Source organism: Gouania willdenowi, chromosome 13 (genome assembly GCF_900634775.1).
Source record: "Gouania willdenowi chromosome 13, fGouWil2.1, whole genome shotgun sequence".
NCBI classification, from domain to species: Eukaryota; Metazoa; Chordata; class Actinopteri; order Blenniiformes; family Gobiesocidae; genus Gouania; species Gouania willdenowi.
In genome coordinates this window covers 6,572,502-6,586,595 of record NC_041056.1, presented here as the reverse complement: position 1 = coordinate 6,586,595, position 14,094 = coordinate 6,572,502, and the positions used below count along the sequence as shown (strand labels likewise).

Below are 14,094 nucleotides of genomic sequence, written 5' to 3'. Positions count from 1 at the left end.
ACATGATCCTTAAATCTCTGCAGCTTTGAAAACATTTGTCAAAGCAGCTTCAAACTAAAACAGTTTCAGATCCATCCCTCCCCCTCCCTCACTGCCGCTCTCTTGCCCTGCCTCCAAAGTCCCTCCCACAGAGGAGCTAACAAGCTAACATTAGCCCGACAGCAACATCACAGAAACATAACATGTGCTGTTTAAAGCATATTACTGCAGTGATATTATATATATATATATATATATATCTTACAAATGTGTGCAGAGAAAAATAAATATTTAAATATTTGATTATTATAAATTTAATAGCTAATATTATGGTATTGTAACATTACATATAGTGTTATAATAACACATATTTTAATATGAATTTTTCTTGGATTTATGGGGTTTAAAGCTCAAAATGTGTGAGAGATAGTAAAAAACTTTTTTTAAAAGAGACAGTATAAAGTGAAAATAAACTAAAATAAATTGAAAAATAATCACGATAAAGAAGTTATAAATATTTTTTTTTAATTGTAAGAATGATTAATTATAAAATAAAATTACAGAGCCCTTGTTTGATTTAGAATAATTTACAGTATTCCCTCAAAAATAAAACAATCTGAAATTATTTTTATTTTATTTGAATTATTATTACCTTTTGTGCCAAATGTAATTGGTAAAAAAAAAAAAAAAATTGAAGTGAATAAACTTCTTAAATCCACTAATACAACTTTATCTTTATGGTTTGATTGTTTCAGGAGTTTGTGTCATATAAATATTTTTACATAACTAATTTCAGAGCTGTTTCTGTCTATATGCAAATGTAGTGTTATTTTTAAACGTAATTAAATAAATATGACAGTTTGCACTTTGTGGTTACCTTGAGCTTTATCTATTAAACACGACTGATTGAGGAGTTTGTGTTTCTGAATGAAGGAGAAGAAGAAGAAGAAGAGACGTCTTTAAAATATAGAGTGAGGGTTTAATAATGATACAAACCCACGATATGTAACACCTCAAAGCAGCACATTGGCACAAAGTCAGAAGTAAGACGGCACACAAGATAAAAACCTGTCTCCAAAAATAAAGAATCAGAATAAATATCTCAATAAATAAATAAACAGGTAATATCTCAATAATTACTTTCAAACTAATAAATACGTACATCTGAAAATATGCACATTGGCGGAAATCAATAACCAAAAGAAGAAGAAGGTATTAGTACTTAATACAGAGTTACTTATAAATCATAAGGTATTGATTACTCAAATCAAAAGGCACATTTATTAAGATGTGAGATTGGGGGGGGGGGGGGGGGGTGGGGGGGCGCTGTCAGTGTTAAACAGCTAAAACTGTGCAATGGCTTTACTGGTTCTGCACCATCAAGTCATCATGGGGGTGTGTGTGTGTGTGCGCACTGAGGGAGCGGTGTGCACACAAGTGTGTGTGTCACAGGGACAAAGGGTGATTTTTTTTTTTTTTTTTTTTGACAAAACATTTCATTTTTTGGCAAAAAAAAAAAAAAAAGAAAAAAGTGGATTTTCATGTGGATGGGATTCCGTGACGTTCCTGTTCACTCGCTCTCAGTCATTTTGAATGTACGTTTTCCAGCTGAATACAAACGAGTGATGATAGTGTGAGGTTTCTAAAGGGTTCGGGCCTTGTTTACATGTACCCCAAGATTTGACTCATTTGGCTTTAAAAACAAACAGAAAATACCCAAAATTAACTTTCTTTTAACATAATTATTGTGATTTCACATGTAGTTCTGCACCATAATACTATTCAGTTCTGTTGTTATTTCTTCCAAAGGCTTTTCTCATCCACTACTAATGCCCAGAGGTGAAAGTATTGGATTACAAGATGTCATGTTACTGTAATAGAGCTGCTTTTATGGGTACTTGTACTTTTTTGAGTGTTTCTAAATCAGTCATTTTACTTGTACTTAAGTACGTTTTAAAAGAAGTAATTTGTTACATTTCAACACCCAACCGTTACTGAGTAAATTTATTATTTTTTTGTTTTAAAGTGTACAACGGACAATGTGAAAGTACAAAAAAAGATGAAATGACTAGACAACAATCAAATGCATTACATCATAGCCGACCAATCAGATTAAACGTAATGCACCGCGACAAAACACCATTGAATGCTGGTTATTTTCCCAGTTTTAGAGTTAATAAATGTATCTATACTTAGAGCCTGAGATTTTTTTTCATTTTGAATTGAATTCATTGGTGTTACTTTATTCTTAAAAAAAAAGAAATCTACATTTTGACAAGCCTTTTATTTTATACAGACGCCTTTGTGGAAAATAAATAAAGATTTCGTCATTTCCTTTTTAAGTTTCTACATGAGATGTTTACTGAATGCAAGGGAACCGTGGCAAGATTTATCACCCAAAATAAACGTGGGGATTGAAAGTAACTAGCAACTTTTACTTTGTCAACATGTTTTTAAAAAAGCATACCCGGGTACTTGTAAACAAGGCCTTAGATTTCACTCAACAGTTGTTTCAGGTCTTTAAAAGAAGATGCTGATTATTCTAATTTCACTTTGAATTCTGTGCTTTTAGAAAATGTCACTGTTTACGTCGCATTTTGCAACTTGTTTCTACAAGTTTCACATTCGAACGGCATCATGTCGTTATTTAGAAAATGAGGACAGAAATACTGCACACTTGCTTTAACCTGATCATCAAAACAATAGACAATATTTTGTTCATTTTTTAAGTTAAGGGGACATATCTGGTGAATTTCTTATCTTATTTTACTAAATTTGATTATCCACAATTCTTGATTTTGATCCTATGTTGTTTTATTTTGGGATTTCATGTCAAAAATCTTGAAAAATGTTCCTATTTGGTGTTTTCGTAATTCTGATTGTTTTTAGTGAGGTCTTCTAACAATATTTAATACTGTCATTGTGTCTTGCTTTAAAAAACACACAAATCGTAGGAAACATGTTCAAAATTCTTGAGAAATGTGTTGATTTTGATGCATTTCTTTCAAGCTTTTTGTCAGTTATTCATCATCTCCCCTCTCAAGTCTTACAATTCTTCTTAACTTTTGTGGAATTGTAGATTTAAGTTCTATTTCATAATATTTCATGAGATGTCTCACTATAGGATGCAAGGGAATTTGTGTGAAATTTACACTTAATGGGAATTTTATTTAAAAAATCTTCAAAATTGTTCACTTAAAACTTAAATCCAAGCTTGTTGCATTGGAAAAAATATTATTTATGTGTAAAAATGGCATCAACAATAAATACATTTTGTGTTTTCTTGATTTTAATTGTTCTTAGTGAGGTCTGCTGACAATATTTAACACTATCATAGTGTCTTACCTTAAAAAAATTAAGTTTAAAATGAATTCTGATGCATTTCTTTCCAGCATTTTGTCAATTATTGATCATCTCCCTTCTCAAGTTTTACAATTCTTCTTAAAATTTTTAGAATTCCTCTTTTTTGAGAGGGAAATGCATATTCAAGTTGAAGCATTCAACAGGGAAAAACATCTAAACTCAGTTATTTCTTTGACAGTTTCCTGCAAAATATGTCAATTCATCTAAAAACCAGATTAAAGCCTTCAAAAATGATTCAAAGTCAGTTGGTTTTTTTTACCATTATTCACTCAGTTTGCACAGAAACTAAGGTTATTTGATGCATTTGGAGGATTTTGTGTTTATAAATTCAAGCCGTTTCACATTCTCAGCACCTCGATGGTAAATATCGTGAGTATTTCTAACGGTCGTGCAGCTCCTCGTGATTAGAGGACGTTTGGATTTTGACTGGCATCAAAGAGCATGACTTTAAAAATAGCAGCTTTTTGCTGTGACGGTAATACTTAAAGCAACATTCAACAAACACATCTGCCTCTGCAGGTCTGACAAACACCTGCCTTCATCTGTCTTTTTTTTTCCTTCTCAGGTCTTTTCTTTTTCATGGGGGGTCAACAGTCTACAGCACACAATGTCACAGCGGTGAGCCACGTGCTGTTGCTCAAACACAAGTTTCTACCTGTCGGAAAACACGCTCCACAACAACACACCACGCTATTCAGCTCCAACACTGTTTCTGTTTCATTTCTGCTTCTTTTTTTTCTCTCTCTTCTTCTTCTGTTTCTTTTTCTTTTTCTTCTTCACGAGCGATACGATAAGTACAAAAATACTCTTTCCATTCATTGTTCATTGCACTTTTTCTTTTGGGATGCTCGCTCACCTGCCTTGCTTCTCTTTGGGAGCCTACAGCAGGTAGAACACACTCAGGTTTAGCACCTTCAACTGAAGTTTGGTGGAATGTAATGTTTTTCTGTGAGATTGACTAAAAAAACCAAACAACACAAGATGGGGAAACAATGTGCAAAGTGGAGGTGTGTTATGTTTGTGACAGACATTCTCAATTCATCAGAAGAGTAACCGTTTAGGTTACGGAGGACCATCAGTGGAACCTTTAAGTCATTGCAACTTCCCTTGACGATAATTGACTGTTTGCATTTCATCTGTGGTCAACTACTGGATTGACAGACAACACTTTGTGGTCTAAAGGTGTCTTAAGTACTCCCCGTCACCTCACTTTTTTCTATTTCTTCATCTGCATCTCAGGGTTTTTTTTAGAAGTAAAGGGTGATGCCTGTTCTAGCACAGAGGTGTCCAGCTCAGGTCCTGGAGGGCTGCAGTCCTGGGCTGCACTGCTTCAACACACCTGATTCCAATCATTAGTTTAATATGCACTCATCATAACCAAAGGACTGTAGTTAACACTCCAGACCAGTGTGTTTCTATAAGAAAACTGTGAAGAATTACAGGAAAAAAACAAATTTCTCCTACATTGTGTATTTGTTAAATTTGGACATTTGACTAACGGAGAGTGTTGCCAGGTTGGACAATTATAAAATCATTTCAGAGCTAAAAGTTATTAAGGTCGGTGACTTGACTTGTTACATTTATTCTTTTTATTTTCATCCTTAATTTAAGTGATAACCTCAATCATTGCGGCTAGTCCTGTCTAGACTTGTTTACTCTGATATGTTCTACTGTCCAGTCGTGTGTAGTCTAGTCCAGTGTTATATTGTTAAATTTAGTCAGGGCAAGTCAATGTCTTGTCTAGTGTCTGGTTTGTCTTGTCATGTTCACTGTCTGGCTTGTGTAGTCTAGTTCAGTGTCCAGGTTAATCTTGTGTAGCTCACGGTCTAGTCTAATCAAGTCCAGTTTAGTGTGTAGTCTAAGATAGTGTTTAGTCTAGTCTCAGATCTAGTATAGCGTCTAAATGGATCTAGTCTCTAGTCTTGACAATAGACTAAACTAGACTAGCATCTAGTCTAGTCTAATCAAGTCCAATTCAGTGTCTAGTCTAAGATAGTGTCAAAGCTAGTGCCTAATCTTGTCTACTGTCCAGTCTAGACTTATCTAGTAATTCAGTCTCTAGTCTTGTGTCTATTCTAGTGATCAATCTAGTCTAAAAGTGTCTAGTCAAGTCTCAGATCAAGTATAGTGTCTAGATGGGTCTAGTCTAGACAAAAGACTAGCATCTAGTAGGGTCTAGTTTCTGGTTTGTCTAATGGAGTCGAGTATAGTCTACTGTACTGTCTAATTTAGTCAATTCTATGCTAGTGCCAGGCTGGTGTCTGGTTTAGTGATCAATTTAGTCTAATAGTGTCTAGTCTCAGATCACGTCTAATGGTCTTTTTAGTATCTAATCTCTTGACAATAGACTGGATTAAACTAGACTAGTCTAGTCGAGGGTCTTGTCCAATTTTTTAAAAAAAAATTGTCTTCAGCAAATTCAAAGACATTGTGTCATTCTTTAATCCAGGTTTTTGATTAATGGCGCGACACAATCATTAGATGTGTGTGTTGGAACAGGGAGACAAGGATCTAAAATCAGCTGGACCTCCAGTGCCGGGTTTGGACACCAGGCTATCACAAGTACATTTAAGCTCCTTACGTTTGTGGATATGTGCGACATTTGGGGAATCTGTCAATACATTTAATAAAATATACCAATTAAAATTAGAACAATCATATATATAAACATCTTTTGTTTTTTGAGTTTTTCTCTGAGAATTAAAAAAAAAAAAGAAACAAAAAGACATTTGAAACGGTGTACACATCGTTGTTGCCTCAGTTGCACTTGTTCAAGTGCGAATAGATCAACCGTTCCTCCGTAAATCAACAATGAGGCTCCAGATAATTCCCACAGATTCTGGTCTGAGTGCCTCTCTGGCACTCAGGAACCAGAGGAAGGCCCCGGGTTGAAAAGAGCTGAATGCAGTGGAAGGCTGAGGGGTCATTATGGAGATTCGGGTCTTCTGAGACCTCTAACCCTTCATTGACGATCCAAGGAACCGTTGCACTCCTCGACCCGGCCTCATCGGACCGCCTTGTGCTTTCCCCCACAACAGCCACACCTTTCCCCACATCGCAGGCAGGCGCGCAAAGGCAGGTAGCAGCACATGCAGGGCACGAAGAGCGAGAGAGCCAGGAGGGCCAACCAGCGAGCGCAGCAGAGGGGGTGCGGGTGGCCCCCCATGGACTCATCACACGAACAAGGTTCCCAGAACTCCCCTTCAGAGTCCGACATGCAGTGGTACAGCAGACTTTCTGCGCACCACACACATGTCCACTGGCGAAGGCAGTGCAGGGCGGGGTCAGGGGCGTCTCTGCAGCGGCCCCGCCCATTCTCTGAGGCGCTAAAAACCGAACGGCAGTACACGCAGCGAGACGAGCACGACGACGAACCCTGAGGACACGGGCTGTCTTCGTCAGGGGAGATCACGCCTGGGTCGCCGCTGCTGCTCGCGCCGCCTCCTCTCTTACGAGTCCGTGACCTCGGCATGGCCAGCGAGGTGTGGATGCAGCAGGGAGATGGCGAACCCTTGCCGGTCTCCTGGGGCGAGCCCGCACCTGAGGACACACCTGAGACGGCGTTGGACATCGACACGCAGGTGGGCGACGATGAGGACAGACGCTGCGAGGCTTTGCTGTCCAGGCTCACTGTCATCTCGCAGCCGGCCGTCCCAACTCCTGCCAGATCCTTCTCAAAGTGAACCACGCAAAGCTCCGACTTGTCCTGCAGGCTCCCCCCGCCACTGACAACCACACCGCCCGTCAGACCCCCGACCATAGTCCTGGTGGACCCCGCTCGTCTGTAGTCCTCGTATCCTCGGGATCCCCAAAGGTCCTTGCAAGGATCCACACTGCGAAGGTCTCCCTCTTCCAGCAGGGAGATAGTGGGGGAGAGGGGGGATAAGGGAGATGAGCCTTGGGGGCCAGCAGGGGGAGTGGGTGGAGCTGGAGGTGGAGGTGGGGGCGCAGGGGGATTCAATACAGCTGACAACTGCCCCGGCCTGGTGTGGATCTGTGGAGAGGTTGTAGAAGAACAACGTGAGTTGAATCCAACATCAAGAGAAGATTTTATCCTCAACACTTCATAAATGATCAGATACACAGAGATACAAAGGCCAGATTTACTGAAAGCCCGACAACAAAAATATATCAACCAATCATCTGAGAACCTGATTCAAGCTTCGGCATTTAATAAAATGCAATAAACTGCATCACATAGGTTAGAAATAATAACACTTCATTGTGAGATCTAGTTGCTGTGTTTCATCCATATTAAATGAAATTGGACATTTTTAAACAGAATAACAACATCCCTTCTGATGAAAGCTAATGTAGCTAATGCACTATCTCTGCAGGACAGAGGGAGTCCTGCTATGGCAAGCCAACTTAACCTTTAATGGCTACATGGAATATTGGATATTAGAGATACCTGGAATTCAATTCTGCCCGGTCCAAATAAATATTGCAGATATCTACAACATTATTTCACATACATCAAAACTCAAGTTCAAAATATCTTTAACTCTTGCTCAAGTGTTGATGACTAGGCATAATGGCATTATTGATAACTAATATACCCTCATAGACATGAATGGCAAAAGTGACATAATTAGGCCTTTCAGATATCTGCGATATTCATTTTGACTTAGAGAAACTGAATCTCTAACCAATATCCAAGATTGCAGTTAAAAGCTAAAAGACCATGGCACATTCTGCAGTGGCTAGAAGACGCACAGTCTCCAATCTCTCCTAGACATGACTTGTAGATCTGTCCAAAGTCTGATAGAGGTACGCCTTAATCACCAGTAAGCTAAAAATAAGTACTTTGAAATTCAAAATATTGTAGCCTACAAGGTGAACCATTAGTAAGTGATGAATGCTTTTTTTTTTTTTACATATAGTCGGTAGTCGGTGGTATGCCCTGAAAACCCGGATCCGAGATGCTTTAACCAAAAAATGGTTAAAAAACGGTAGCTGTTAACAAAATGGTTTTTAATCTGAATTTTTGACTGTGGTTTACTAAAGAACCTAATGTTACATTTAAGTCCAAGATGTCTCACATCCTGTTTGTCTAGTTGTTAAAATTGTGCGATAGTTTCCGACTGGTTTGAGCATCTTCGTGAAGCTGATGGTTGGGTCTCACCTGAGCAGGCGTCTGAGTGGTCACAGCTTGGCTGGATCCAAAGCCAAACTCCTCCGGACGCACGAAGCAGGTAGACGAAGACTCGCTGGTCACTATGGTGATGGGTTTAGGAAGCATCTCCTTTCTACTGTTTGACGACGACTCGCTCCCTGTGTGGGACTGACAGAGGTTGCAAGAGTCTAAAGAACTGTGACAGGAGACGATAGACAGACATGAACAAGTCTGTGGGTGAGACTCACAGCTTGTCCGTCATCCTCGGTGTCGGCCTCTTCTGCCGTGGAGGATGAAGGCGAATCGGAGCCTTGATGACACAGAAGGAAGAACTTTTAGCTTTATATCCTGCTCAAACACATCTTGGCTGGAATTGGGCTTTTATATTATTGTCTACCTCTGTCTAGTTTGTCGATGACGGTCTGCAGCCCTTTCTCAAAGGAGATGGCATCGGCCGGACTCTGGAACGTCAGGCCGAACTTCCGATCCTCGACCCGCCAGTGATGGAAGATGGGGTTCACCTTGTTGTACACTAACCCTCTTTGCACTGCACACTCCAACACTGGCTAAAGATACCAAAGTACACAAACCTGTCAACATAGGAAGCTAATATACCAAATAACATGAGCAAGCATGTGAAATACACCCAGCAATTTGGTATCTCTCTCTCTTCCAAAAACCATAAAAGAAAAACCAACCTACATGCAGTATTCACCTCAGCACTAAACCTGGCTTACAGATCTTACTAATTCTAGCCATGAGGGTGTCAAACTCATTTTAGTTCAAGGGCCAAATACGGACCAGATCTCAACAGGTTTTAGGCGGGAAAATGAATGTACCCAAGTGTGCACTTCCAGTTATAGATCAGACATAAAGTATGGAAGGCATCAACAATAACAAAGCAATAAGTGAGAGATACTTAAATGTCCTTTGATTTATTTATTTTTTTGACCAATTTTTATTTAATTTGAGATTTTGTGGATTAATTTGAGAAAAATTGCAAGATTTTGGAAAGATTTAGAGTTCTTTCAACAACAATTTACAAATGAATTATTTGGTAATTTACAAAATGATTCATGTTTTCTCTGTCATTTTCACTTCCTCTTGAGGGCCGAATTGGATGCCCTGAAGGACCGGCATCTGTTCAGGAACACTTGATTAATGTTTTTCTGAATAATGTGGAAACCATTTGCATATTCATACAAATGTAAATAAACCACATTGCACAACAAACAACAAAACATGCACAAAAAAAACCCCATGATGCCTAATTTATCTATTTGTTTTGTGAGTATATTTCCTCAATAATTGCTGCATCACATTCCAAAAGAGCAGGGACAAAGTCAATTCATGCAGTTTTCCTGTATTCAAATTCAGTTTCCCATTTTCACTACAAGCATATGGATAAATTGCAAAAGTTCAGCCTCCCTGGAAAGTGTTTGATTTTGTTGTCAATGTTTACCAAAAATGAATCTAAAAAAAAACTAGCATTCAGAATAAGATTGTTGCACTTTGTGTTTCTGGTTTCTATCTACTTTGAACCTGAACTTGTAGATGTAGCTACATGCTATTCCATTATATCATCAGTAGTTCTCAAACTTTATCTGTTGCACTCCCCTTTGAATAATGATTTTTTTTCAACACAAATTCAACAAAATGAATCAAAATTTTTACATTTGTTGAAAAAGGCAATAATCGTAAATATTCTTCTTCAGAATGAAGCCAAAAAACATTAAGCCAAAAACCATTCTCGCGCCCACTGTCATGGCGTCACTACTTCATTATTTGATCTTTTTATTTTGTTTTATTTGTCAATGTTATTCCTTGTATTTTAAACAAGTCTTTGCATATTTGTAATGTTGTCCTATTGTGGATATTTATAATCGATTAACTGTGATTTTATTAGTGAGGATTATAAATTGATTCTTAAAATTCCAAATTTTCAAATTGTAATACAAACCAGGCGAGTCCTTCTAATTTGGATATTTTCGTTACACTATATACAATATTGAAGGTGCTGTGAGGTGTTACTCAAAACTAAGAAGTGAAAGTAATTCAGCAGCTGAACAATAATCGAAAATCTAATTGGCAATCGCTATTAATGGAAAATTGGTTTGTAATCGAATTTAGACTTTGACAATTGGAATTTCAACAGGAAATTTAAATGATTACTTACCGGTATTTAAAATCCTCTAATATAGCCAATATATAATATATATGAATATAAAATAAATAAAATATTAAATTAAGCATAAATTTAGCATTTGTTAAAATCGTAACTGTGTTTTTGTGTTAAACGCTGCCTATTTTGGACAGGTTTTCCTTTGAAAAGAACGTTTTCTAATCTGACTAGGATTAATAATAAAGAATGTAATAGAGTAAAATAAACGCGTGCGAAGGCAGGATAATCCGCAGTAAATCGCGTTGGAAAATGTCAGAAATCCGCACTAAGTCTAAAGTGCAGATATAAAATAAACCGCTGCTCATGTTTTTTTTTCTACAGTGTTAAAGTGAAGGTGGAACTACGTGGCACTGACACACGCACACGCACTCACTGCTCGGTCACGTAGCCGCTCTCCGCGGATGATGAACTCTCTCCGCCCCCTTCCGTCCTGGCTCCGCCCCTTGCATATCACCACGTGACTGAGGCCGCCGCCTCCGAGCGGCAGCCATCCGCCACTGGAGTCGTCACGTGTCATCACCACGGCGCGCACACGCACACTATGGAGAGAAACACGTAATATAAACACAAACAGGGATGTGAACACTGAATATGGCCTTTTTTTCATTTTAATCCCGCCTTTGTGCTTTAAACGGACTGGAATGTGCAAACTGGGAATGCTGCAACACAGACTGGGAATCTATGAAGTGGGAGGAGGAGGAGGAGGAGGAGGAGGAGGAGGAGGAGGGTAGAGGTATCAATGAACGCACCCCATCGCCATCAGAGGCTGTGGTGCGTTTAATGACACACTGATGGAAATAGGAAAAATAAAAACCTGAAGAAGAAAAAAAGACATAGACACATAAACAACCCGGATCGGCACGTGCATCCGGCTCGTGCCACAGACATATTTAACAATGAATTCATTCCATTTCACATCATTTTTGCCAAATGTAATTGTTGCATTTATACCAGTGGACTACATGTCTTCCAGCATCCCCAGTCCGCCCATTATCATCTGAACACGTATTATTATTGATAAGGAAAAACGTGCTGGGTTGGTTTTTTCCCTTTTTTATGAATGGGATGACTGGGACCAATTCATTCCCGACGGTGGTGGAAAATGGACATCAAATGGGAATTGTTTATTATATGGAGGGTGTGTGTGTGTGTGTGTGTGTGTGTGTGTGTGTGTGTGTGTGTGTGTGTGTGTGTGTGTGTGTGTGTGTGCGTGTGTGTGTGTGTGTGTGTGTGTGTGTGTGTGTGTGTGTGTAGAGGAAATGGGGGAGGGGGGTGGATGAAGGAGAGGGAAAAAGGGAGGAAGGAGAGGAAGAGAGGAGGGGTGAGGGAGGAAAAAAAAATCCCATTTCATTCATAAAGTCGGGCTTTAAAAATCATAATGAAAGCCTGAGACACGTTGATAAAAATCACACCGTGTCCTCAATGACGCCGACACACTGCGCGCCATGTTCACGCGCTCTGTGAACATTTAACGCACCGTGCGTGTGTACCTGTCAGTGACAGGGCCGTTTTCCTTTTGTTGCCGTCATGTCGGAGTGTTATTATTATGGAGCACTGCTACGTAATGCTGTGTTACTGTGTTTATCACCCGGTGGGGGGCGGGGGGCTGCTGGATGGATGTGAGCCCGGATGAGAGTGCGTGATGCTGGGGATGCTGATGATGACAAGCCGCTGATGCTGTTGGATGAGGATGGATGGATGGATGGGTGGATGAATGGATGGATGATGCTCATGGATGTTCGCCCTGTGTGTTGCTGTGTGTGTTAGTGTGTGTGTGTGTGATGGAAGTAAAAAAAATGAAAATGTAAGGACTTACTCGCCCTCCATGGCTCGGTGTTGCCGCTTGCAGCAGCAGCAGCAGCAGCAGCAGCAGCAGCAGCCCACCCCAGGGTGTCCTCTCTCTCTCTCTCTCTCCCTCTCTGTGGTCCTCTCCTCCTCCTCCTCCTGGAGATCTCACATCCTTCCTCCTGGGTCTGTCCTCACCCTCCTATAGTCCTCCTAATCCTCCCTCCCGTCCTCCCTCCACCTGGATGTGGTCTCGGTGTGTATCAGGATAGGCTTGAGGTTGCAGCAGCCATTTTCCGCTGGAAGCATCCTCCCTCCTTCCCTCCCTCCCTCCTCCTCCTCTTCCTCTCCCTCTACCTGCCCTGTGCCAGCACATCCGCACTAATCATTGACAGCATCGCAGCTCTCTCTCCCTCTAAGTGTGTGTGTGTGTGTGTGTGTGTGTGTGTGTGTGTGTGTGTGTGGTGAGTTGGTTAAGGAGCTGCTGATGTATGCAGCGACGTGGGCGGTTAAACCATCGCTGACCTCCGGCTGATCCTCAGAACCATCCGCACCAGTAACCACCAGTACCAGTACCAGTACAAGCACCAGTACCAGTACCAGTACCAGTAAGCACCAGTACCAGTAAGCACCAGTACCAGTAAGCACCAGTACCAGTTCCGGTGCTAGTGCCAGTGCCAGTACGCATCAGTACCAGTACCAGCACCATCACCAGCACCAGTACCAGTAATCACCAGTACCAGCACCAGTACCAGTAATCACCAGTACCAGCACCAGTACCAGTAATCACCAGCACTAGTACCAGTAATTACCAGTACCAGTAATCACCAGTACCAGTAATCACCAGTACCAGTACCAGCACCAGTACCAGTAATCATCAGTACCAGTAATCATCAGTACCAGCACCAGTACCACTAATCACCAGTACCAGCACCAGTAATCACCAGTACCAGTAATCACCAGTACCAGTAATCATCAGCACCAGTACCAGTAATCACCAGTACCAGCACCAGTACCAGTAATCATCAGTACCAGTACCAGCACCAGTACCAGTAATCATCAGTACCAGCACCAGTAATCATCAGCACCAGTACCAGCATCAGTACCAGCACCAGTACCAGAAATCACCAGTACCAGCACCAGTAATCACCAGCGCCAGTACCAGCACCAGCAATCACCAGTACAAGTACCTGTAAATACCAGTAAGCACCAGTGCCAGTACTAGTACCAGTATGTACCAGTACCAGGCCAGAAAAACATCAGTAACGCCAAATGTATATGGAGGTAATTTTTATGTCTTTATTCAATAAAAAAAATAAAAAATCAAAAAATGCAAGAATATATTTGAGACACAAATATTTCCATTTGAACACTTTTTTTTTCTTTGATTGAAAAGTTTTTTTGATTGAATAATAGACACAAATCTACCTCCATAGATTCAAACACTGCTGTTGTTTTTTTAAAGAGACCAAATCTTAATTTATTTTCCACTAAAACATCTGCATAAAAGCCACTCAATTACAGTAACGTGAGTAATCGTAATCCATTACTTTTACCTGTGCCAGTCACCACCAGGCCAGAGAAACGCAAACAAACACCAACATTTCAACTTCATTTAATTTCATTTTCAATAGTTTTGAAAATAATAAAACTGACTTTAGTGTCATTT

General features: G+C 40.1%; 1 protein-coding gene across 1 annotated transcript; it reads right to left on the bottom strand.

Annotated features, from left to right (window-relative positions):
• Positions 1 to 4,099: 4,099 nt before the first annotated feature.
• spred3 (sprouty related EVH1 domain containing 3) lies at positions 4,100 to 12,722 on the bottom strand. The gene is made up of 6 exons (XM_028465786.1): positions 12,457 to 12,722; positions 11,014 to 11,179; positions 8,856 to 9,024; positions 8,707 to 8,768; positions 8,468 to 8,626; positions 4,100 to 7,336 (listed from the first exon to the last, which is right to left on the bottom strand). Exons 1-6 carry the CDS (start codon positions 12,465 to 12,467, stop codon positions 6,347 to 6,349), a joined length of 1,557 nt encoding a protein of 518 aa, XP_028321587.1. The 5' UTR covers positions 12,468 to 12,722; the 3' UTR covers positions 4,100 to 6,346.
• Between the last annotated feature and the right edge of the window lie 1,372 nt (positions 12,723 to 14,094).